Source organism: Silene latifolia, chromosome 9 (genome assembly GCF_048544455.1).
Source record: "Silene latifolia isolate original U9 population chromosome 9, ASM4854445v1, whole genome shotgun sequence".
NCBI lineage: Eukaryota > Viridiplantae > Streptophyta > Magnoliopsida > Caryophyllales > Caryophyllaceae > Silene > Silene latifolia.
The window spans coordinates 77,195,989-77,221,893 of NC_133534.1; the positions used below are offsets into that span (position 1 = coordinate 77,195,989).

General features: G+C 40.7%; 1 protein-coding gene across 1 annotated transcript; it reads right to left on the reverse strand.

The window, feature by feature from the left end:
• Positions 1–25,905, reverse strand: LOC141601238 (uncharacterized). The gene is made up of 6 exons (XM_074421501.1): positions 25,515–25,905; positions 25,045–25,268; positions 24,171–24,671; positions 529–787; positions 328–416; positions 1–81 (listed from the first exon to the last, which is right to left on the reverse strand). Exons 1-6 carry the CDS (start codon positions 25,903–25,905, stop codon positions 1–3), a joined length of 1,545 nt encoding a protein of 514 aa, XP_074277602.1.

Below are 25,905 nucleotides of genomic sequence, written 5' to 3' on the forward strand. Positions count from 1 at the left end.
TCAAAGATTGCAACTACTGCCAAAACTTAGATATAAACCCGAATCACGATCAGAAATAATATCTTTAGGCACACCATGAAGCTTCACCACATAATTAACGTAAGCTTTAGCCAACTAAGCTTTACTCCAAGTATCTTTCATAGGAATAAAGTGAGCTTACTTAGTCAATCGATCTATTATAACCCACATCATATTATTCCCCTTTTGAGTTCTACGCAACCCCATAATGAAGTCCATCAAAATGCTCTCCTACTTCTACTCAGGTACATCTAACAATTGAACTTTAACTTTTGGTCACGTATGCTCTCCCTTTACTCTTTAACAAACCACGCATATTGCTACGAACTCAGCAACCTCTTTTTTCATTTTAGGCCACCATAAAATCTTCTTCAAATCATTATATAGCTTATCTCCTCCTGGATGAACAGAATATGGAGTAGAATGAGCTTCAGTTAAAATCTTTATTTTTAATTCTTCATCATCAGGCACACACCATCTCTCGTCAAACCTCAGACTACAATCACTAGCCATGGAAAACCGCGCTCGCTTCTCCCTCCACGGCGTCACCCACGACTGTCTTATACCGTGTCACGCGTGAGTCCCCCTCTTGCTTCTCCCTGATCTCAGCATACAACTCCGGCTCAATGGTCAAATCTCCAATTGTATCTCTCTTCTTAATCATAGAACTGTCCATTTTCTCCACCTCTTCATGCAATCTCACTCTTGACATAACAGTGCACAAAGCATGAACAGATTTTCTACTTCGTGCATCTACCATCACATTAGCCTTCCCTTACAGATAAAATATCTCTATAACATAATCTTCAAGTAACTTTATCCACCTCCTTTGTCTCATGTTTAGCTCAGTCTGAGTCTAAATGTACTTTAAGCTCTTTGATGTGACCATAATTAGAGCATATTTAGTCCCCGAATTAGCCTTGTTCCCATGCTTTTTAGTGCATATTTGGGTCATTTATTGTCTTTAGTTCTTTGTTTTGCATATTCTTTGAGGTTTTGTGTCCTTGGTAGGAAAGGAGTGCAAACCTTGCATTGTCATGGCAAAATGAGGCTAAATTGATTAAATTCAATGACCAAGCATCAATGAGAGACAAGATTAGAAGGCCTTTGTACATATTATAGTAGATGGGCAATGATGAGAAAAGATCCTTGCATCCCCAAGGAAATCCCCAAGGATTTTATGAAGAAAAGGGAAGAAAAGAAGAAGAAACAAGTCTCAGCAGCAATCCGTGCGGATTGTCTTGAAGACGCCCGTCCCCAGCAGCCACAATCCGTGCGTCTTCCATCAAAGATGCCCGGGCAGCAGCACCCAGAAGACGTACGTCTTCTCCCAAAGACGCCCGGGCAGAGACTCACGAATCTGGCCGTCCCGAGCCTAAGACGCACGGATTCCAAGACAGCGCAAATTCGTTTCTTCAAGCTTCAAGAAAGATGCCCATCCTTCAGAAAATACCGGCGTTTCCCTAAGTAGGGACTTAATCGTCATTTAAGCCCTTAGTTAACCCTAATGCATCCACCTAATTTCCACTATAAATACCCCATTAGTCTAATTGGAAGAGCATGTTCTTCTTATCAATTCTTAGAGTAGTTAATATCAATCAAATCTCTCTTTAGTTTTGTAATCAACAGTTAATCAAGTTTTAATACAAGTTTTATTTCCTTAATCTCTCTTTTGTTCATCCTTTTTTTTTGGTAATTGAAGATTATTTGGGTTATTATTGGGAGATTGACAACCTCTCAATCAAGCATCAAGTACTTCTTTTATTCTTTGCTTTATTATTGGAATCATTAGTAGGTATAATCCTCATAATCCCTTTTTAATTATTGTTAATTACTTTCATTTATTCATCATGTTTTACTTTGTTGGTATGATTGACAACCTTGCTAGCATGATCAACATGATAATGAGTGAGGAGTCACCTAGCTAGGGTTAATGGGTAATTAGGGGAAACCAACATGGGGAATGATTCATGCTTAAATTAATATGCTTTCATGGTTTATTTGCTTGCTTGTTTTGATCTCAACTCATGCTGTGGACAACGCCCGCGGGATCTGAGTCCACGGGATCCACAGGGGCACAATTGACTCGAGGTTCTTTCGAATCGAATTAAAACAAATTAGAGTCGCCACCAAGTTTTATGGGAACTTGGAACCGTTCAAGTCAACTTTACACCTTTCATCGAAAAGCATAAAGCCAATCGACTACGAGTGATTAAAGATAAAGACTTGTACCCTATATCACTCGATTTGAATGACTCTCGTAATCCAATGGTATTTAGACGGATCCACAAACCATAGATCTTGAGTAAGGGGTGAGGGTACGTGTTAGGAAGCCTATAAGGACACCTAACCCCGCCCGTCAATAACGGCCTCTACTAAGTCAAGTATCGGATTTCAAACAAGGTCGTAGCTACTGCGATATATGATATGTAAACATCGTTTTAAAACCCTAACATGTGAGGTTTCTATGTCGATTTAGATGCAACTAAACTAACTTTGTCAAAGTTGTAATTTAGCATGTGGGTTGATTGATCTAACAACATACAAAACAGAGCAAACAAGGCTTAAGGGGAATGGGGGAGCCGTTGGGATCTACCCTATTACAACCCAGGCATTTCATGCCGACACAACAAGAAATTAAGATACAACTCGATCTAAATACAATTGCTATATACGACACCACACACAACACCCTATACGGCCAATCCGACCTAGGAAAACGTGCACAAGGGGTGGCCCATGGTTTACATAACTCAAGGCCTTGGGTCACTCCTCGTAATGCGTGCTTTCGCTTAATCTCATCGAATTAGACATTAGGTCACACACCAAAGCATGCATTAACATAAATCGGGTCATGTCGCTTTAAACAACATGCGATTTACTACGCTTTTACACGAATTGGAACACAACCATCTAACCAAATGAGACTAAGGCTTTTGAAGAAGTTTTGACTCGATAAAAGTAAAACAAACTAGAAAATTACAACTCGATGAACAAACCATAAATTACAAGCTACGAAACAACAAAGAACAAATGTTATAAAAAAACGAAGCAAGAAAGACAAAAGATACGGCCACCCTCACGGCCAAGCCACGGCCACCCTAGTTCCTAGGTTAGGTTCATTAGTTAGATCAAATAATTGCGAAACGAGTTAGAAAACGGGCTAGAAAAACAAGTAATAAACGACGTTGATCGATTGAGAAGATAACGCGCTAATGCATTCTACACGGCCTAATAAAGGGTCCAATTAGGTCACAAAGTTACAAGATTAACGCTTACTCATCGAGTGTTAATAGGAAGGTGCTAATCACGCACTCCTATGCTAGCGAGAAATCAAGTGAAAAGAGAGATGCATTCAATTAGGTTATAGAATTGTTAATCGATTTTTAAGGCTATGTCGATGCCACCTAACATGTCTAATTAGGTTATTAAAATGATCTAATGCCGTCTAAATGAGTCATATGTTAACAATCAGAGGTCGAACTAACATGCAAAGGGTCCTAGGGCAGGCCGAATTGAGCGAAACAAGCGAGGGGTCAAAAGCGAGAAACAAAGTTAAAATTCGTTTTATTAATGCCCTACCTTGAACACGAGGATATGTAAATGAGAAGGGGGATACGACCGACCGATCTGGCGGATTTCTTTCCCAACTCAAGTCAACGCGGGTGTTCATGGTGGTACTTTAACTCATACTCAGACTAAACTAGTTTCACAGTTAACGATATCAAACGATGCAAAACGATAAACAATGTAAAAACGAACAATAAAAAACAAACATAAAAAGAACGAAATAAAAGGGAGAAGAGGAAGATTTGATGCACCCTCAACCTACATGTATCTTTGACACCGTCTTGGGTCGTAATCGATCGTAGATTTTATCTCGAGAGGCCGTCGTCGACGAAGAAACAAAGCAACAAACACGTTTTTTGTAAATCTAGACAACAACTTTCAAACTGCAATTTGTCACTCGTTTCTCGGTGAAAATTAGATTTAAAAGATGTTTTGAAAACTAGAAAGAGATGAGAACAAAGATCTTAAAACAAACCACGCTCGTTCTGAGTTATTGGGCACGAAAAACGAGCACAAACAGAACTGGACAGACAGGAAAAGCCGCGAAAACAAAGTGTATGACACTCTGTTTTTCGAGGGGATTCGTGTACTCTCAAGGTCAATTTGGCTCGTGAATCTTTGTCTAAGATGTATATGGATGTTATATGGTTAATTAGGAACAAGAAACTCGAATTTTAATGGAGATTTGAAAGGGAAACGAATGGTATTTCGAGAGAGACACAAACTGCTTCTCAGTTTGGATGTCTCGGTTTTGTCGAGGGTTTTGAGAGGCAATTAGGGTTTGTTTTTGGAGATTAATGCTGGTGAGTGACGGTAGTATGTATGGAGATCTTAGAGGAATGAAAGTATGGCAGAGCGGAGGTATTTATAGGGAGTTAAAGTAGGGTAAAAGAGAGCAACAAGCAGTCGGGATCCCTGTTTCGCTGCTGCTGTCCAGCAGCTTTCCTGAGCTCGTGTATGGTTTTGGAGGGGTGTTTCTTGGTGTTTAAGCTAGGGTAATATGGGTAGGATACTAGGGTATGGTTTAGGGTTAATGGGGACGGGTTTAAGTGGCGTTTGGAGCGCGTTTGGAGCTTGGCAATGCTGAACATGGGTAAGGGAAAGGGTTGGTTGTGCGGGCTGTTTGGGGAGTATTTAGGATGGGTTTGTGGAAGGAGTTAGGGCCTGGTTATGAGGGTGAGTGATGGGCTGGGTTATGGGTCAAGAGTTGGCTTGATTTTGCTTCGAAAACCATGCTCAAATCGAGTTGAAAACGAGCTCAAAATCGCATACAAAACCATCGTAAAAAACGAGTTCTTCAAATACGATTTATAAATTGATTTAAATTGATTTTTCAAATCAAGTAACTTAAGAATGATTTTTTCAAATCAAATATCTATTTTATTTTCAATAAAATAAACTTAAGAAAATAAATTCAAATTAAAACAATAAAATGAATTCACTTTAATAAAACAAACATTAATTTAAATATCATTTAAATTAATAAATTACTTCGTCGACAACGCTCATTCTACATCATAAAACGAACCCAAATAATGACAATGACAACTAATGAATACATGTGTCCTATCATCATCGGGTGTTTGTCGGGTTCTCTATAAATTCCAATATCGACGGATACGGGTATCTACAGAGCCCCCACTTTGACTGAGGCTTGGACAAGGCAAAAGTCAAAGTATACCCCAGGTCCCTCTCGACCTGAGGATTCCGCGGGTCGTTTATAGTCCATTAGACTTGCGTATGTAAGCTCGCCAGCCATGAGAAGAGATCATACCTGAAACTTCATCGGGGATTAATTCATGCTTCTGTTGTGTCAAATTATCGTCGTTGGTCGTCGACCCATAAAGTTGCATATATGATTGATTGAGCCTTATCCTTAGGCGCCTACGTATCCGTTTCTGACGGAATCAAACCCGCGTCGTAGTTCGGCAACTGCTGACACTTGCCCAAAGTTTATCATCTGCTGACATTTGTCCGAAGTTCATCATCTGTTGACACTTGCCCAAAGCTTATCATCTGCTGGCAGGTGCCCAAATGGGACGGGACTTTCCGAGGAGGTTGCCGCCGCTTTCATCATTTGCTTTCAGCTAAGGAATTCTTCCATTTCATACTCTTGTATTGAATTGAATTCTTGGCGGATGCCATCCTTTACATCTTGATAATGGTCTCTGAAGCCAACGGCTTCAGAGCTCCTAGTTTGTGATGGCTCTAAAGTCGAAGACTTTAGAGCCCCCAGTTGAAGCATATCCTGGTATACCTGAAACACAAAAAACGGACGAGTAAGTAATCATCACATAAGCACATTTGGATCATCGATCTTAAAATTGGATCGTTTGAAAGATTGGGTCATCGACCCGAAAATTGAATTTTGAAAACTTTGAATAATTGGGTCATCGACACGAATTTTGAATTTGTCATCATTTAGAATATTGGGCCATCGGCCCTTCAAAAATTGAATTTTGAATTTTTAAATTTCGAAGGATTGGATCATCGACCCACAAAGATTCCACTACTTGGATCATCTATCCATAATTCGCAAAAAGTTTTTTTTGGAATTTTGAAATTTTGAAATTAAGTTTTTTTTTGGAATTTTGAAATTTTGAAATTGTTTTTTGAATTTGAGCCTTGATGGGTGAGCATGAAATACGACTCAGACACTCTGTATGACTCGTAAACCACGTGGGCGTAGCCCGCTACCGTAAAACAGAAAGGAAAATAAAGTCCTAAGTGTGCACGGGTTTTAATTCAATTATTGACTCGCTGGGGGTAGAAATGTAATCTGGCCATTCTGGCGCCAAAAGATGGCACATGGGAATCACAAGGCCATCGGACTTGAGACAGAGATATCGTATGGCATGGGCGTGCTCCCAAGGGTACATGGGAATCAAGATCACTTGGCATTGATAAGTTGGATTAAAATCACGGAGCAACAACGTTGGCTTCGCCCAGACACTAAACACAGACTGATTTTATGAGAACACTTAGACATCACACATGACTTTTGTTGGGAACATTCTGTCACTCTTCTCCTCACCTCCTTTCTTTTCAGCGAGTTTCATCATTTCTTGCCACCGCCTTCTTTCTTTTCAGCGGGCTTTTACTATTTTTCTTCCACGCCTTCTTTCTTTTCAGCAGGTTTTTCATATTTTCTGTTCCCAACACAAACCCACATCTATGTGACTCAGCATCTTTGCCTAAACCATTAGATAAAGCTCATTCTGAGACTCGATACTATTCATCCGTACCTATATCCTCATCCTAGCCTACATCGAGTGCTAAGACCGACTCAAACAAAGGTGGATTCATTTGGACTTGGTTAAGACCCGTAAGAAACCGACAAGATGACAACTTGGTTGATGAGTGGATTGAATCCCTTGTTCAGAAGGACTGCCTACGTATTCGCGTGGAGCGAAATCAAATCCGACGTAGTTCGATCATGGTGCATAAACATGGCATTTTGATTGTGTGTACACACTCGAAGGTTTCACCTAAAGTATCATGTCATATCCCATTCTAGCCTGTAAAGTACCGTTAAATCCCGTGTTTGGAGTTAGGTGTAAAAGGCTTGGATCTTTTGGGATGTAGAGCTTGGTAATACCAAGTTGGAATGGTTAACCATCATTCTGAAGGTTTGTTTTGTGGTGCTAACGCCAAGGGTTATGGCTGCTGATGTGGTTGGAATGGGTGTCTCGGGTTTGATGAACAACGAGTGCAAATGGGTTGAAAAATGATGTGGGTTCAAATTTCCATGTCTGGACCCTAAAGGCTGGATGTAACAACACAAGCGGAATAATTCTCAAAATTCCCGACTATCCCTTTGTAACTGTCTCAGGAAGGACTTAGAGGGTAAAGAGGTTACTACTTAAGCTTTTGGGCTTCGCCCATTGAACTTCAACTATGGGTACTTGACTTGACTTCTGGCTTCCGTAACTTCGACATTCAACCAAAAGCGTTCTGCAATGACTTCAACATCTTTTTTCTTTTTTTCCTTTTTCTTTCATCACTTTTCTTTTTTCATTTTTTCATTTTTTTTCATTTTTTTTCATTTTTCCAATTTTTCCAATTTTTCTCTCTTTCTCATTTTTTCATTCTTTTTGAAAAAAAAGTCTTCTACTCATTCTCCTAGTCACAAATGGATACACCTTGAAAACATGGCTTCGCCAACTAATTTGGGTCAGAATGAACAATCCCTTGTTAGAACGGGTTGGTTTATTCTCTCTTCGAGAGGGGATTATTTTGTGGGGAAAAGGCTCGCCTTCCGTCATCGATAGGGGAAACAAGGAGCTAGTCCAGGTTCATCATAGAATCATCTAAAAGCTTGTCATAAACATTGGTTCAGATGGAGGTTTTCTACCACCAGACATGGAATAGGTAAAGGAATCAAAAACGGGATCCTAGTGTATCTTCCATTTTGAAACGGGACATATTTCTACCCCAGGGATGCCTTTGAGTGTGTTGTGCATTTTATCATGCTTTCAGAATGATTGAGGATTGGAAACAAGACAAATTTGGAAACGAAACTGGAACTTTTTATTAGAAAGACAAATGCTTAACAGACTCGAAGGAACGATTCCTAGGACACACCCTAGGTCATCGCGGAACAAACGACTCAACTTCAGGAAAAGAAAGTCCTAGACTCGACTCGACTAAAATAAGAAAACAGATCCCGACTCATAATTTCAAATTTGGTCATGAGCTTTCCCTTGTTCAGCTGTCAGCTTAGATGCTCGGCTCTGGTCCTTGATCCCTTTGATGGTCTGCCTCCATCCCGAGGTAGCCCTCTGAGGATCTACGCCGATGATGAAGGTTGGTGAACCGAATTGTCTTTTATTAACTTCGTTAACGAGAGGAGTACATTCTAGAGCAAGACCCCCGACTTGAATTTCATTCTTCGGGTTTGGCAAGAATTCAAAGCAATCCACAAATATTTTCCCGATAAACACCCCTTTCAAGTGACATGGGCGAGATGGGAATAATCGACATTGTCTTCGACAGAAACAAAGTTGGCGTGGTCGCCAAATGGATTGGTGATGTTATTGGGTTTAACAGTTGGGATCGAGAGTGTTCCATTCTCAATCATGTCTTGAATTTCGTGCTTCCGTTGATAGCACCTTTCAGTATCATGGTCTTTCCCTTGATGAAAGGCACAGTAGGCATTTGGTTTATACCATTTACCTTGTTGATCAGCGGGAGGGTCCGGAGTTGGACCAATAGGCTTCAGCTTTCCTTAGGCTATGAGCCTTTGGAGAGCGTATGCATAAGTGCATCCGATTTCGGTGAATGCCCTAGGTGTTTGGCGCTGCGACTTCTTCGATTGCCCTTCTAAGAGATTGATGGCTTCATCAATATGGGTCGTTGCTGGGGCCTTGGCCTTAGACGACGAGGCCCCTTGGTACCCTTTCGGCTTTTCAGCCTCTGCCCTTATGACATCATCTTCTACCTTTATCCCGATTCTTATCAATTCTTTGAAAGAACCAAAATTCTGGTATTTCAGAGCATTACGGTAAACAGGTCGTAGATTCTTTACGAACTTATCTACCATTTCAACTTCATCAGGCTTCTTGGCTAATTTCACGCTTTCAGCGCGCCATCTTGCAAGGAATTCAGTAAAGCCTTCTTTTTCTTTTTGTGTCATAACCTCTAGCGTTCTTATATTGGTCCGAATCTCGACATTCTCAGCATAGTGCTTACAAAACTCCACCGTGATATCTTCAAAGGTAGGGAAGTTCTTAAGGTCCAGATTATAGAACCACGCCTTCGGGTTTTCATCCAGAGATTGAGCGAAAATTTCAGAGAGCATGTCAGCAGTACTCCCTTGATGCTAAGTACCCCTTATAGGCCTTAACATGGTGGACTGGATCTTCTGTGCCCTTAAACTTTGGGATATCAGTGAGTACCATGTTTGTGGGCAACTTATCTTGAACTGGGGTATAGGCCGTAGCATTTTCGTAGTGGATGTTCTTCCCCTGGGAGAGTTTCAGACGGTCTTCAATGAATTTGAACCATTTCTCCAGATCAGTCAGAGGTGGGGTGGAGGAATCTTCACCCAGCTTGGATTCGATCACATCCATTCTGGCCCTCATGAGGTTCACGGCCTCAGTGAGTTTGTTAACAGCGTCTTCCATTGCTTGAAGTCGGGTTTTTGGCGGCCTTTCTACAAGAAAACCCCGAACTGAGTCAATATTCAAATGCAAGAGCCCCTGCACACTTAAGGACACGACACCAACTTGACTCAAGCAAAGACTCGACTTAAGACTGACTAACCAAAAGGTTCGACTCACGGTTGGATTTAGACCTCGATTCATTTTAGACTCAACAAAACGACATGACTCAAGCTGTCATAGCTCGATTCTAAACTAGACTCGGTGTGACTAAACCCGTGATTGGACTAACATAGCCCATAGGTTTAAGTGAAACGCCCTAAAATGGCCTAGCTTGGACGTTTTTGTGTACTATCCTGGACCAATTGGTCGACCCACATGACTCGAATCCCAAGAGGTGAGCTTGGGTGACCCAACATGGTCGTGTTCTAGATACTTAGGACAAAACACGCCTAGCCAAACACGGCCAAGACCCGGACACGACTTGACGCATTTCATGCTTGGTTAAGGTTCGAGAAACATTTTGGATTGAATTTGAAAAAAAACGAAAAAATCGATTTGAAAATGAGATTTAAAATGGGTAGCATGCCGGCTATAAAAGCTCATTTTGGGCCGAAAAATCTAGTCCTACTTGGGCAGCATTCCGCGTTTTTAAAACCACGTTATTTTGAAAGTAAGTTGTTCAAAAGTTCGGTTTTGAAATTGACATGGAAAATTTGAAAAGACTCGGGAATTTCACCTTGCACATTGTCATTCTCATGTTATAAGGATGTATGTTCCTAGACATTTCTAAGTCTCGGCAAGTCTTCTACAAGAAGGTCTATGCCCTCCGTCCTTTTGGGTCTAATAGAGCAAGGGCCTTTAGGTAGAGTACCTAGAAGAGCATCCCCACCCTCAAGAACCACGACGAGGCGGAGCGGAAGCAAGCAATGTGCAAGCACCTGGCATAGTGGGACGTCGCCCCCCACGCGTCACAAAGAAGCGCTGGGACGGCCCGAGAAAGTCCTTAAGGGTTTATGCATGAATCGTAGCACTACGAGTAATGTTTTACTTTCCAATACTTTCTTTTCAAGTTTCACCTCGGAGGAAAAGACCCTAGAAACAAAGTGTAACTAGTCCTCTTTTCCCCAGCGGAGTCGCCAAACTGTGGATAACGCCCGCGGGATCTGCGTCCGCGGGATCCACAGGGGCACAATCGACTCGAGGTTCTTTCGAATCGAATTAAGACAAATTAGAGTCGCCACCAAGTTTTATGGGAACATGGAACTGTTCAAGTCAACTTTACACCTTTCATCGAAAAGCATAAAGCCAATCGACTACGAGTGATTAAAGATAAAGACTTGTACCCTATATCACTCGATTTGAATGACTCTCGTAATCCAATGGTATTTAGACGGATCCACAAACCATAGATCTTGAGTAAGGGGTGAGGGTACGTGTTAGGAAGCCCATAAGGACACCTAACCCCGCCCGTCAATAACGGCCTCTACTAAGTCAAGTATCGGATTTCAATCAACTTTGTAGCTACTGCGATATATGATATGCAAACATCGTTTTAAAACCCTAACATGTGAGGTTACTATGTCGATTTAGATGAAACTAAACTAACTTTGTCAAAGTTGTAATTTAGCATGTGGGTTGATTGATCTAACAACATACAAAACAGAGCAAACAAGGCTTAAGGGGAATGGGGGAGCCGTTGGGATCTACCCTATTACAACCCAGGCATTTCATGCCGACACAACAAAAAATTAAGATACAACTCGATCTAAATACAATTGCTATATACGACACCATATACAACAGCCTATACGGCCAATCCGGCCTAGGAAAACGTGCACAAGGGGTGGCCCATGGTTTACATTACTCACGGCCTTGGGTCACTCCTCGTAATGCGTACTTTCGCTTAATCTCATCGAATTAGACATTAGGTCACACACCAAAGCATGCATTAGCATAAATCGGGCCATGTCGCTTTAAACAACATGCGATTTACTACGCTCTTACACGAATTGGAACACAACCATCTAACCAAATGAGACTAAGGTTTTTGAAGAAGTTTTGACTCGATAAAAGTAAAACAAACTTGAAAATTACAACTCGATGAACAAACCATAAATTACAAGCTACGAAACAACGAAGAACAAATGGTATAAAAAAACGAAGCAAGAAAGACAAAAGATACAGCCACCCTCAAGGCCAAGCCATGGCCACCCTAGTTCCTTGGTTAGGTTCATTAGTTAGATCAAATAATTGCGAAACGAGTTAGAAAACGGGCTAGAAAAACAAGTTAGAAACGACGTTGATCGATTGAGAAGATATCGCGCGAATGCATTCTACACGGCCTAATAAAGGGTCCAATTAGGTCACAAAGTTACAAGATTAACGCTTACTCATCGAGGGTTAATAGGAAGGTGCTAATCACGCAATCCTATGCTAGCGAGAAATCAAGTGAAAAGAGAGATGCATTCAATTAGGTTATAGAATTGTTAATCGATTTTTAAGGCTATGTCGATGCCACCTAACATGTCTAATTAGGTTATTAAAACGAACTAATGCCGTCTAAAATAGTCATATGTTAACAATCAGAGGTCGAACTAACATGCAAAGGGTCCTAGGGCTGGCCGAATTGAGTGAAACAAGCGAGGGGTCAAAAGCGAGAAACAAAGTTAAAATTCGTTTTATTAATGCCCTACCTTGAACACGAGGATATGTAAATGAGAAGGGGGATACGACCGACCGATCTGGCGGATTTCTTTCCCAACTCAAGTCAACGCGGATGTTCATGGTGGTACTTTAACTCATACTCAGACTAAACTAGTTTCAAAGTTAACGATATCAAACGATGCAAAACGATAAACAATGTAAAAACGAACAATAAAAAACAAACATAAAAAGAACGAAATAAAAGGGAGAAGAGGAAGATTTGATGCACCCTCAACCTACATGTATCGTTGACACCGTCTTGGGTCGTAATCGATCGTAGATTTTATCTCGAGAGGCCGTCGTCGACGAAGAAACAAAGCAACAAACACGTTTTTTGTAAATCTGGACAGCAACTTTCAAACTGCAATTTCTCACTCGTTTCTCGGTGCAAATTAGATTTAAAAGATGTTTTGAAAACTATAAAGAAAGGAGAACAAAGATCTTCAAACAAACCACGCTCGTTCTGAGTTGTTGGGCACGAAAAACGAGCACAAACAAAACTGGACAGACAGGAAAAGCCGCGAAAACAGAGTGTATGACACTCTGTTTTTCGAGGGGATTCGTGTACTCTCAAGGTCAATTTGGCTCGTGAATCTTTGTCTAAGATGTAGATGGATATTATATGGTTAATTAGGAACAAGAAACTTGAATTTTAATGGAGATTTGAAAGGGAAACGAATGGTATTTCGAGAGAGACACAAACTGCTTCTCAGTTTGGATGTCTCGGTTTTGTCGAGGGTTTTGAGAGGCAATTAGGGTTTGTTTTTGGAGATTAATGCTGGTGAGTGACGGGAGTATGTATGGAGAACTTAGAGGAATGAAAGTATGGCAGAGCGGAGGTATTTATAGGGAGTTAAAGTAGGGTAAAAGAGAGCAACAAGCAGTCGGGCTCCCTGTTTCGCTGCTGCTGTCCAGCAGCTTTCGTGAGCTCGTGTAGGGTTTTGGAGGGGTGTTTCTTGGTGGTTAAGCTAGGGTAATATGGGTAGGACACTAAGGTATAGTTTAGGGTTAATGGGCACGGGTTTAAGTAGCGTTTGGAGCGGGTTTGGGGCTTGGCAATGCTGAACACGGGTAAGGGAAAGGGTTGGTTGTGCGGGCTGTTTGGGGAGTGTTTAGGACGGGTTTGTGGAAGGGGTTAGGGCCTGGTTATGAGGGTGAGTGATGGGCTGGGTTATGGGTTAAGAGTTGGCTTGCGTTTGCTTCGAAAACCGTGCTCAAATCGAGTTGAAAACGAGCTCAAAATCGCATACAAAACCATCGTAAAAACGAGTTCTTCAAATACGATTTATAAATTGATTTAAATTGATTTTTTAAATCAAGTAACTTCAGAATGATTTTTTCAAATCAAATATCTATTTTATTTTCAATAAAATAAACTTAAGAAAATAAATTCAAATTAAAACAATAAAATGAATTCACTTTAATAAAACAAACATTAATTTAAATATCATTTAAATTAATAAAATACTTCGTCGACAACGCTCATTCTAGATCGTAAAACGAACCCAAATAATGACAATGACAACTAATGAATACATGTGTCCTATCATCATCGGGTGTTTGTCGGGTTCTCGATAAATTCCAATATCGACGGAATTAGCCTCATTTTGCCATGAAAATGCAAGGTTTGCACTCCTTTCCTACCAAGGACACAAAACCTCAAAGAATATGCAAAACAAAGAACTAAAGACAATAAATGACCCAAATATGCACTAAAAAGCATGGGAACAAGGCTAATACGGGGACTAAATATGCTCTAATTATGGTCACATCAAATATCCCCAAACCGAACCTTTGCTCGTCCCGAGTAAAGAGGTGACAAAGACTAGGACCATTATTTAAACTAACCTAATAACATAGCCGATATGAGACAATTAGCGGGTCTCACTCCGCCCCTTCAACTCATAACAAGACAATCATGAGGTAGGATGCCTTCTTGCAAGGCAAGGTGGGTTTTGCCAAAATGGCGACACATCCAAACATTAAGCACACAAAATCAAATAATGGATGCATCTACAAAAGGAATAGCCACTTCCTCATCAAGTGGCGGAGTCAACTAAAAGAGAACAAATTTAAGAGCATATATTCCGTCACAAATACTAGTTCAACAAATCACTAAGGCTAAGAGGATGGCACTAAATCACCTCCAAATGGTGTTAAACTAGACTACTTTCGTCTTCAATTTCCAAATACTTTCGTAAAGAGCGATCGGATGGCGTGGAATGATGATCCCCATGATGCTAGTAGCATATGACATAACAAGTCTCGAGTTCTATACAAAATTAAAGGTCATAGATCGTCCTAAGCTCGACAAAGTGGCTTGACAAAATGGCTTTTTGGGAATGAAATGCTCAAATCGTTGTAAACAAGGGTGGATATGACTAGCATTCAAAAATTGACTTCATTCAACTTTCACATTTCAAAAATTAGAGATGGGGTTTGTCCCTTCCGTGCTAATGTCCTTGCTTTCGCCAATCGCTTATTAGGCAACCGGTTAACCTCTAGACAATTGCTTTTCGGGGTGATAGTCACTCTGTCTTTGGGCGGTTGAATTCACAACCGTGTGGGGGCCCAATTCAATGGATCCTTCTCCAAAGCACATCGAAGTGGTACGCCTCCATCAAAACAACTAAAATTCTCAATATTTCAACATTTCATAACATTTGAGGTTTCCTTGGCAATAAAACGTTTCCACATAACAAAATCTTTGAAATGAGCACTTCAAACTTATTGATAGAAAGTATTTTTGGGTTGCCATACCACAAGGTCAATCAAGGTCACCTAGACAAGTTAACCAAGTCCACATCGCATCACGAGGTTGGATAGGTGACTTACATGCAAACCCTTGACTAGGCTTTGGGTCATGGGTCGAAAGACACTAGTATGACACAATCTAGGGTGTTTTACATCCATTCTAGTAGGCGAAGTCTTAAGTTGAAAAAGTATTTGTAATGGCTTAGTTGCTCTTGTCAAAGTTCCCAATTAGGCACTTTTCAAAATATTTCATCTAAATGCAACTATATGCCATGATGCAACTTTTATATACATCCTAATGCAAGTGATTCTACCAACTAATATGACATATAAACTAAATGCAAGTCCTAAGTTCACATTGTTATACCGCATCAATCAAAATAAAGCCACATAGTCATTAACATAAAGAGGAAAAAGGAGATTGGAAAGATCATACCATGCGGTCTTCAATATCCTCATGTCTCGGATGTGGCGTAGTCAATCAATGCGAACGAGGATAGAACAAACACAATATATACAATAATATATACACGACTATACTACAAAGGAAATGAACTTGTTTTTGGTTTTTCAATTTTCAAATTTTTATGATTTTTCGAAATTTTTCAATTTTTTGGATTTTTGAATAAAAGTTAAGTTAGAATTCTCCATCCCCACACTAATATGGGCATTGTCCTCAATGGCCAAAATGATGGGAAATTATGCAAACATGATGCATGATTTCTATACTAAATGCAAGCTACACTAATCTACAGTACATGATGCATGGGTTTTTGTTTATGACGGAGAGGATAATTTAGATTACCTCCCGTTGTGTATGCATGTACTTCCACAAACCGAGTTAGACCTTATTGCTAATGTCCTAAGGTTGGGTGTAGTTCATGCTCACACGATGCAATGCATGAAACTAATTTTGTCATTTTGGATTTTCAAAAGGTGGGAACAATAAAATGAGAACACCTCAATGGGGCCGAGGTGTTAGTCCTCAATGGTGCTAGGACTACTCCAACAATGATCAAGGTTAATAAAATACAAGTTAACAAAACACAAACTTCTTTTCATGAAACTTGAAAATTAAAGAGAGGAGATGAGGAAACTTCACTTAAACTTAGGTGGGTGCCTCATGCCCGCTCCACCTAGCTATGAAGTAATCCTCTAGAGATCGGCATAATCTCCTTCTAGATCGCTATCCCATATCTCCTTTGATGCATCACTCATACTCGGGTCCATGAACTCGTCCTCTTCACTTTCAAGCTCCACCGTGTCCCCTCCGCAAGAATTGTTGCTCCCCTCCTCTTGTCTCCCGTTTGCCCCTTCGTTTGCCCTCTCTGAATTAGGGAAGAGTAAGTCCATTTGAGCCCATGAGGGAAATGCTCCCTCCTCACTAATCTTTCCCTTTTGAACCATATCGTGGTATTGAGGATAGAGTGCATAGTAAATGTCCATGTTGGTTTCGTATTGGCGGAAGTGCAAATCTTGTAGAATTCCCGTGATAAATTGTCACGGGGAAGGATGAAGGGGTTGGGATGGTTGTACGGTTGATAAGGAAATGGGTAGGGAGGCACTTTGATCTTCTCATCTTGAGATTGTTGCTCTTATTGTTGTTGTTGGGGATTTGGAGGTGGTGGTGCTTGTCTTGGTTGGGTTGGGTTTGGAGGGATGAGGTAAGATGGGATTGGAGACAAAGGTCCTCTTCTCGGGGAAATTCATGGTAGGCCGGTCATCGGTAGATATATCGGATCACTTCCTTTCGTTAACCACTTGATCCGCTTATCAACCCCCACAAGGGTTATCAAATGATGATGAATGAGAAGAAGATCCTCATTTATCCTCGTGTTTCCCGAAAGTGGAGCATACTCATTATTCTCATTGAATCTCGGATTGAAATGCTTCGCAAGCCTAGTAATGAGTCCTCCATTCACAATGTGTTTCATTCCGTCATCATCACCATTCCTAAACTTTGCCCATTTCTCGAGTAACACTAGCGGTGCATTGAAGTGGTATGCACTTCTTCCTTGAATATTGAGGTAGGATTCCATAAACACAAGGTCTAATTGGTTCACGATCGCCGGATCTCGGCGAGCAAAGAGGGTGCCCGAGAGAAACCGGTAAGTGACTCTTAAGATCGGATTTTGGATATGAAAAGCAAGACATTCCTTGTTGTGTATAAAGTCCCGGCCGGTCATGGCCCTCCATAAAGGTTCAACACTGTATTTCTTTGGCTTCGATGTTCGGGTAGGCGAAACATCGAGTCCAAGCACATTTGCGAATTCTACAAGGGTCATCATTCTTGGGACATTTTCCAACCTAAACTCTATGCATATTGTTTTGTTCAAGGTTGTAATCTTCAAAAAGCTCAAAAACTCAAGCACAAGAGATCGATAAGTTTGCTCATACATGTGGAAAAGGGTAGAGAGACCAAATACTTCAAAGAGAGCTTCCACTTGGTGATAAATCCCAAGTTTTCTCAAGGTATCATGACATAAAAATTTAGTAGGGAGTATGTTCTTACTTAGAAGCCGGTGGAAGACTAGTCTTTGCACATCATTGATAAACTCAACATTTGAGAAGTCATCGAGTCTTGTAAGATCCACTATTTCTTCATGCTCCCTTCTTAATGTGTTGACATGGGAGGTAGAAGAACTTCCCCTCATCCTTGATCTTCTCCCATTCCTAAAAGAGGATCTCCTTGGTGCCATTCCTTGATTATTGAGCTGGATTCTTTTGATTTGTGAAGGAATAAAGATGCTCCTTGTTGATTGAGTGTTGCCTTTGAAACCCTTGAAATTTGGGGGTTTTTGATTTTGTGGGGTTTAAGAGTGATTGGGATATGCTTTGGAGTCATAAGGAGGTGGGTTTTTATAATGCAAGTGGAAGGAAGGGTGATGTGTCATAAAATGTGTGGTGGGGTGTAATTTAATTAAGAAAAGACGGGTCAAATCACCGCGGGAAGACGGGCGGATTCGAGCAGAAGACGCTCGGATTCAAGCTCCTCGGGACGGGCGGATTCTGGGTAAGACGCCCGGATTCTGTCACAGCCAACTTTCCAAAAATATGACGCCACAAAGACGGGCGTCCCGAGCCTAAGACGCTCGGATTCTTCAATTGCGGGACGGGCGTCTTCTGCTGAAGACGAGCGGATTCCTTTTCAGGGATATTTCTTGAAATGCACAGGTAGAAAGACGGGCGTCTTTCTGCAAAGCCGGCCGGATTCTTCAGGACGAGCGTCTTCCCTTCTAAGCCGCTCGGATTCTTCTTCAGTCCCAAAATCTTCAAATTCTCAGCTTAGCAGGACGGACGGATTGTTCCCAGGACGCCCGGATTCCAGCAAGACGGCCGGATTCCAGGGAACACGCACGTGTTCAAGCTGTGAATTCTTCCTTTGACTTACTTTCCACTCATAGACGCTTCCCCACACTTGAAAATTGGTTCCTTCCTTCATTCAAAATTCGTTAGTGACCCTCCCTCACTTACTCTCATGAAAAGAATTTATGTTCATTATTAAAGAAATGCAATTAAATTATAAATGCAAGTTAAAGGGTTAATATATTTACAAGTGGTGGTTTAGGGAGGACTCCACCAAACTCTCCCTTTGTTGGTTCTTTCAAGGATGAGAAGGCCCGAGGTAGGTGACCTCGACCTCTCCAATAAACGCTCCTTCATAGTATGGCTTCAACCTTTGACCATCTTCCATCTTCCGCCCTGAGTTCAAAATCTCCATATTTTCCAACTTCGGTTATCACATAGGGACCCATCCATCTAGAGTTCAACTTTCCCAGAAAAAGTCGGTAGCGGGAATTGAATAGAAGGACTTTGTCCCCTTTGTGCAAGGCCTTTTGTCTAATTCTCTTGTCATGGAGTAATTTCGTTCTTTCTTTGTAAATCTTTGCATTCTCGTAGGATTGTAGTCGGAATTCCTCCAACTCTTGAATTTGAATCATCCTCTTTTGACCACTCAATTTGAGATCAAGATTAAGTGCTCGGATTGCCCAAAAAGCTTTGTACTCCAATTCGATTGGTAAATGACATGCTTTTCCATAGACAAGCTTGTAAGGGGAGGCTCCTATGGGAGTCTTATAGGCCGTCCTATAAGCCCAAAGAGCATCATCAAGCTTTGTGCTCCAATCTTTTCGGGTCTTGTTCACAACTTTCTCAAGGATTTGTTTGATCTCTCTATTTGAAACTTCAACTTGGCCGCTTGTTTGAGGATGATATCCCAAGCCGGATCTATGTTGGACACCATATTTGGTCAAAAGAGATGCAAGTTTTTTTTCATGAAAATGCGTTCCTCCATCACTTATGATTGCTCTAGGAACTCCAAATCTTGGGAAGATTATCTTCTTGAAGAGCTTGGTGACCGTTTTTGCATCATCATTTGGAGTGGCAATTGCTTCCACCCACTTTGAGACGTAGTCTACAGCCATAAGGATGTATTTATTCCCATTGGATGTCACAAAGGGACCTTGGTAGTCGATCCCCCAAACATCGAAGATCTCCACCTCTAGAGTGCCCCTTTGCGGCATTTCGTTCTTCCAAGAGATATTCCCCGTTCTTTGACAAGCATCGCAATGCATGATGAATTCCCTTGTGTCTTGAAACATTCTAGGCCAATAGAAGCCCGATTGAAGAATTTTTGCAATGGTTCTCCTTGCTCCATGGTGCCCACCGTAGGGTGATGAGTGACACCCTTCCAAGATTCCTTGGACTTCCCATTGAGGGATGCATCTCCGGTAGACACCATCACTACACTCCTTGTAGAGGTTTGGGTCATCCCAAAAGTACCTCTTAACTTCGAATAGGAATCTCTTCCTTTGGTTGTGGTTCAAATTTGGAGGGAGTACTTTTCCAACAATATAGTTAGCATAATCGGCAAACCATGGGGTGATGTGCCTTTCAAGTTGTGTTTGAATGGCCATCAAAATATCGTCGGGAAATGAGTCATTGATCGGGGTTTCTCCATTTTCATCATGAAACCGGATCCTTGACAAATGATCCGCCACTACATTTTCGGCCCCTTTCTTGTCTCTTATTTCCAAGTCAAATTCTTGAAGAAGTAAAATCCATCTCAACAACCTTGGTTTTGCCTCCTTCTTTATCAAGAGATGTCGGAGAGCACGGTGATCCGAAAAGACAATCACTTTGGATCCAAGCAAGTAGGAACGGAATTTGTCCAAAGCATAGACAATGGCAAGAAGCTCTTTCTCGGTGGTACCATAGTTCACTAGGGAGGGATCAAGAATCTTGATTATATAATAGATGGCATGAAGAGCTCTTCCTACCCATTTGCCAAGAACTGCTCCAACGGCGTAGTTACTAGCATCGCACATAATCTCGAATGGTAGTTCCCAATTTGGAGGTTGAATGATCGGTGCCGAGATTAGTGCTTCCTTGATTCTATTAAAGGCTTCAACACACTCATCAGTGAAAAGGAATTGGGCATCTTTAAGCAATAGTTGAGTGAGGGGTTTCGCTATTTTTGAAAAATCCTTTATGAAACGGCGATAAAAACCTGCGTGACCAAGAAAACTTCTCACCCCTCTAACATTCACGGGAGGTGGGAGTTTCTCTATCACCTTAACTTTAGCTTTATCGACCTCAATGCCCTTTTCCTAAATTAAATGACCCAAAACAATTCCTTCATTGACCATGAAGTGACACTTTTCCCAATTTAAAACAAGACTAACATCTTCACATTTTTGCAACACAAGAGAAAGATTATGCAAACATGAGTCAAAGTCCTTTCCATAAACACTAAAATCATCCATAAAAACTTCCATTATGGTCTCTAGATAATCGGAGAAGACACTCATCATGGATCTTTGGAAAGTGGCGGGGGCATTACATAAACCAAAAGGCATCCTCCTATATGCAAAAGTACCATAAGGGCATGTGAAGGTGGTCTTATGTTGGTCATCCGGGTGTATAGGGATTTGGAAGAATCCCGAATACCCGTCAAGGTGACAAAAGAATTTGTTGGAGGCTAACCTCTCAAGCATTTGGTCAATGAATGGTAGGTGGAAATGATCCTTTCTCGTTGCGGAGTTTAATTTTCGATAGTCAATACACATACGCCAACCGATGATCATCCTTGTGGGTATTAGTTCATTATTTTCATTTGTCACTACCGTGGTACCCCCTTTCTTAGGTACCACTTGAACGGGGCTAACCCATAAAGAGTCCGATATGGGATATATGATTCCCGCATCAAGTAATTTCATAACTTCTCCTTTGACAACTTCTTGCATGTGGGGGTTCAATCTTCCTTGAGGTTGAATGGTAGGTCTATGGTCTTCCTCTAGATGAATTCTATGCATGCAAAAGTTGGGACTTATCCCCTTAAGGTCATCTAGACTATAACCTATAGCCTTCTCATGTTGTTTCAACACATCAAGCAATTTTCCCAATTGGTTCTCATCAAGTCTATCATTAACAATTACGGGTTTGGTCTTTGATTCATCAAGGTAAGCATATTTCAAATTTGGGGGAAGGGGTTTTAAAGTAGGAGTTTGTACCTCACTTTCCTCCTTTGGGGTTTCATTGAGAATTTGCTCCATCTCCATTAGACATTCCATTCTCATAACATATTCAACTTGTTCTTCATTCTCATCAACCTCATCACATTCAAATTGCATGATGGGTTCCTCTTGCTCTTGAGCTTGTAAAATATCTTCTAGGATGGATTGCTCATCTTCTATGGGTTCACATGCTTCCACAAGGATGTTATGCACTAGTTCGGATTGTGCATGAGTAAGTTCTTTGTTAGCTAGAGCGGCCTCAAAAAGATCCACCTCCAATTCCCAATACATATTTTTAGCCTCACTTGCTTCCAAGGCTTCCAATGCTTGCATGGGATCTTTAAAGAAAGGTATACTTAAGTGGTCCTCTACAAAACAATCTATAAGGTCCATCTTGCAAAATATCGAACAACTTGAAAACTATTAGAACAAACCTTGAGGAGTTTTACTTCCTCAGGGCAAATAAAGACACAACTAATAACAATATAAGAAAATCTAAATCAAGTTAACACCGTCCCCGGCAACGGCGCCATTTTTGATGGGTGTGAATGTCGTCGGGTCACATCCAATCAAACACATTTATAATACTCAACAAACAACTAGTTAGCGGTAAGTCGAGGTCGATCCATGGGACGGTGTGCTTTGGGTTCTAAGTCTATCTATCTCAATTTATGCTAGTGTCACAATTTGTTTGGGTTTGTAGTTGTGTCTAGACTAATGCAAACAATAAAGTAAAGCAAACAATAAATAAGGGGTGTAAACAAATGATAAAAAGTACTAGGATATCATGGGGTCATAGGGGATTCATGGTGTTGATCATACAAACATGTTTACAAAGTTGCAAGCAATTAATGTTGTGGAGGAACCAAGTTGGTTTATGTCTTACGGTTCATAGGAAGAGTTGGGTCCCGGAGCCAAATCGATTAGATTGTACAACACCTACAAGTCGACTTACTTTCCTCCTATTCAACTTCTATGCATGGTCTAACAAGACTTGAGTTGGTTTATATCTTACAAGTCGAGTTGAGTAGATAAGAGATGATAAAAATGCAAGGATTCACAGGCTTAGCATTTCATCAAACATAACATGTGCATATAGTTGACATCACAACAAGCAAGCAATTTAATTATGAAAACATATTGGATTAAGCATGATTATTTCCCATGTTTATCTCCCCTAATTACCCATTAATCCTTGCTAAGGAACTACTCACTCATTATCATGGGAAACATGTCATTAATGGTGTCAACCATCACAACAAGTATAAACATGATAATGGAATGAAGAAATGAACAATAAAGAGTAAAAAGTAAAGGAATTATACCAACTTAAGATGATCCAAATAATAAAGCAAAGAATAATAGAAGAACTTGATGATTGATGGAAGGTTGTCAATCTCCCAATAAACCCAATAATCTTCAATTACCCAATAATAAACTTGAATAATAAAATTGAACAATAATTAAGGAGAGATTAATGTGAGATTTGTGGAAAGATTAAAGAGTAATCTATGCTAATCTACTCCTAATCTAATCTAAAGAAGGATTTGTTCTAGCAAAGAGATATCTCTTTTTGATTACTACAAATGGGGTATTTATAGTAGGGATTCATTAGGTTAACTAAGGCTAAATTAGTAATTACACTTTTGAGTTTAGAGCAGGGAAACGCTAGTCTTTTTGGAAGGATGGGCATTTTTCTTGAAGCTTGAAGAAACGAAATTGTGCTGCCTTGGAATCCGTGCGTCTTAGGCACGGGACGGGCGGATTCAGTGGTCTGTGCCCGGGCGTCTTGGGGTGAAGACGGGCGTCTTCTGGAGCTGCTGCCCGGGCGTCTTGTGGTTCACGTAGCAAGGGAAGACTTTTTGTCCAGGAATACGCTCGTCCCGAGCGAAATATGGGCGTCCTGGGCTTCAACCCGAGCGGGTTGAATTTGACCCGAGCGGGTTGAGCTGTATCCTACTTCACTTGAGCTCGGATTGTAAAACGGACTTTCTTTTCTCATCCGGACTCCTGTTGGAGTGATTCAAAAGCCTATATCACTTGTTTTTTCGGCGCCGTTCCATCTAGCATACTTTCAGAGCCAAAGGAGCAACCCTTGGTTCGGTTTTCGAGCAATTTCTTATTGTAATGCCTTCCCTCTCGTCATTCTTACTTTTAACCCTTTGATCCTTCTATATACACTTTATTCCTACATCTTTGGTCATCATTCTTGCCTCCTCTTCATACTAGTCGATCTAATATCATCAATTAGCTTCCAAATATGCACGAAAGACGGGAATTTCCGCCTTATTATCTCCTTTTCTACAAAACATATGAAATGCGATAGAAAAGCAAATAGGAAGGTTTTGACGGATAAAATGGCCATAGAATGTTATAATAGTATGCAAAATAGGCTCAATTAGGGGACTAAATGTGCGCAAATAATGTTCACATCACTCTTATGATCAGAAAATACCTTAAAAGTAGCTCCATAAAGGTAATGACGCCACAATTTCAATGCAAATACCACTGCTCCCAATTCCAGATCATGAGTTGGATAGTTTGCTTCATACAGTTTCAGCTGTCTCGAGGCATAGGCTATCACCTTTCCATTCTGCATCAGCACACACCCCAATCCATTCTTCGAAGCATCAATATAAATTTCAAAATTCTCAGTCCCTTCATGTAAGGCTAGAATAGGAGCTGTAGTCAGGCGCTCCTTCAATGTTAGGAATGTCGTCTCACAACTCTCATCCCACTTGAACTTGTTCTCCTTCTTCATGAAAGTAGTCAAAGGCTTATCTATTTTAGAGAAGTCTTTTACAAACCTCCTATAATAGCCAGCCAACCCCAGAAAGCTTCTAATATCACCCACATTCTTCGGTCTCTTCCACTTAGACACCGCCGCAATTTTACTTGGATCCACTGACACTCCCTCCTTAGACACCACATGCCCCAGAAAGGCAACTTTTTCCAACCAAAATTCACCTTTACTCAGCTTAGCATAAAGGTTATTCTCCCTCAGGGTCTGCAATACAATCCTCAAATACTTTCCATGTTCGTTCTTATGCTTAGAATGCACTAGGATATCATCGATAAAGACAACTACAAACTAATCCAAATAGGGTCTAAACACGCGGTTCATTAACACCATGAAGACTGTCGGTGCATTAGTTAACACAAAAGGCATAACAACAAACTAATAGTGTCCGTATCCAGTCCTGAATGCAGTCTTTGGAATATTTTCATCTTTAATTCTCAACTGATGGTATCCCGACCTCAAATCAATTTTAGAAAATATTCCAGCCCCACTCAACTGGTCAAATAAATCATCAATTCGAGGTAAAAGGTACCTATTCTTTATGGTCACATTATTTAACTCCCTGTAATCAATACACAACCTCATATCGCCCATCTTTCTTCTTAACAAATAACACAGGTGCTCCCCAAGGTGACACACTTGGTCTCACATTGCCCTTATCGAATAATTCCTCCAGCTGCTTTTTAAGCTCCTCTAACTCCTTAAGTCCCATCCTATAAGATGCTTTAGAAATAGGTCCCGACCCCGGTTTTAATTCAATGCCAAAATCAATATCCCTCTGAGGTGGTAACCCCGGAATCTCGTCTGGAAATACATCTTGTAAATCTCGTACGACAGGTACAGATGTCGCCCCTGACACCTCCCCCCTCGTGTCCCTCACATGACATAAGATCAACTATCCTCCTTTCCTCAAACAAGATTTTAAGGTGATTGTTGAGATAAATTTTATTTTTAGTTTAACCACAAATCCCTTATAAGACACTTTTACTCCCTCATGTCCTCTCAAGGTGACCTTCTTTTGATGATAATCTATAAAGGCTTTATATTTACCCAGCCATTCCATCACTAAGATTACATCAAAACCTCCCAATAGAAATTCAATTAAGTTGGTAAGAAAGACAACTTCCCCTATTTTAATTGACACAACTTTATAAACACGATTACAAGGTATTGAATTCCCCGAAGGTATATTAACTAGGGCTTTTATCTCATCAAATACTTCTAATTTTAAAGTCCTAGCATGCTCACATGAAATAAAAGAGTGGGTAGCCCCTGAATCAAATAAAACAAAGGTAGGCTCAGAATTAACAACAAAGTTACTCGTGACAACATGACCATGCTCCTCAGCAGCTTCCTTTCCCATCATAAATAATTTCCCACTACTCTTAGCTCCACTCTGGCTAGCTGATGCTGACCAATTCTGCTGATTCCCATTGTTCAT

Excerpts from the sequence above, each read along its gene's own strand:
- LOC141601238 (XM_074421501.1), bottom strand. The coding sequence starts at position 25,905 with ATGAACAATGGGAATCAGCAGAATTGGTCAGCATCAGCTAGCCAGAGT. Across the intron at positions 25,269-25,514 it reads CTTAGTGATGGAATGGCTGG|ACGAGATTCCGGGGTTACCA; the intron begins GTAAATATAAAG and ends ATGTATTTCCAG. Across the intron at positions 788-24,170 it reads ATCTGGAATTGGGAGCAGTG|GCTAATGTGATGGTAGATGC; the intron begins GTATTTGCATTG and ends CTGTAAGGGAAG.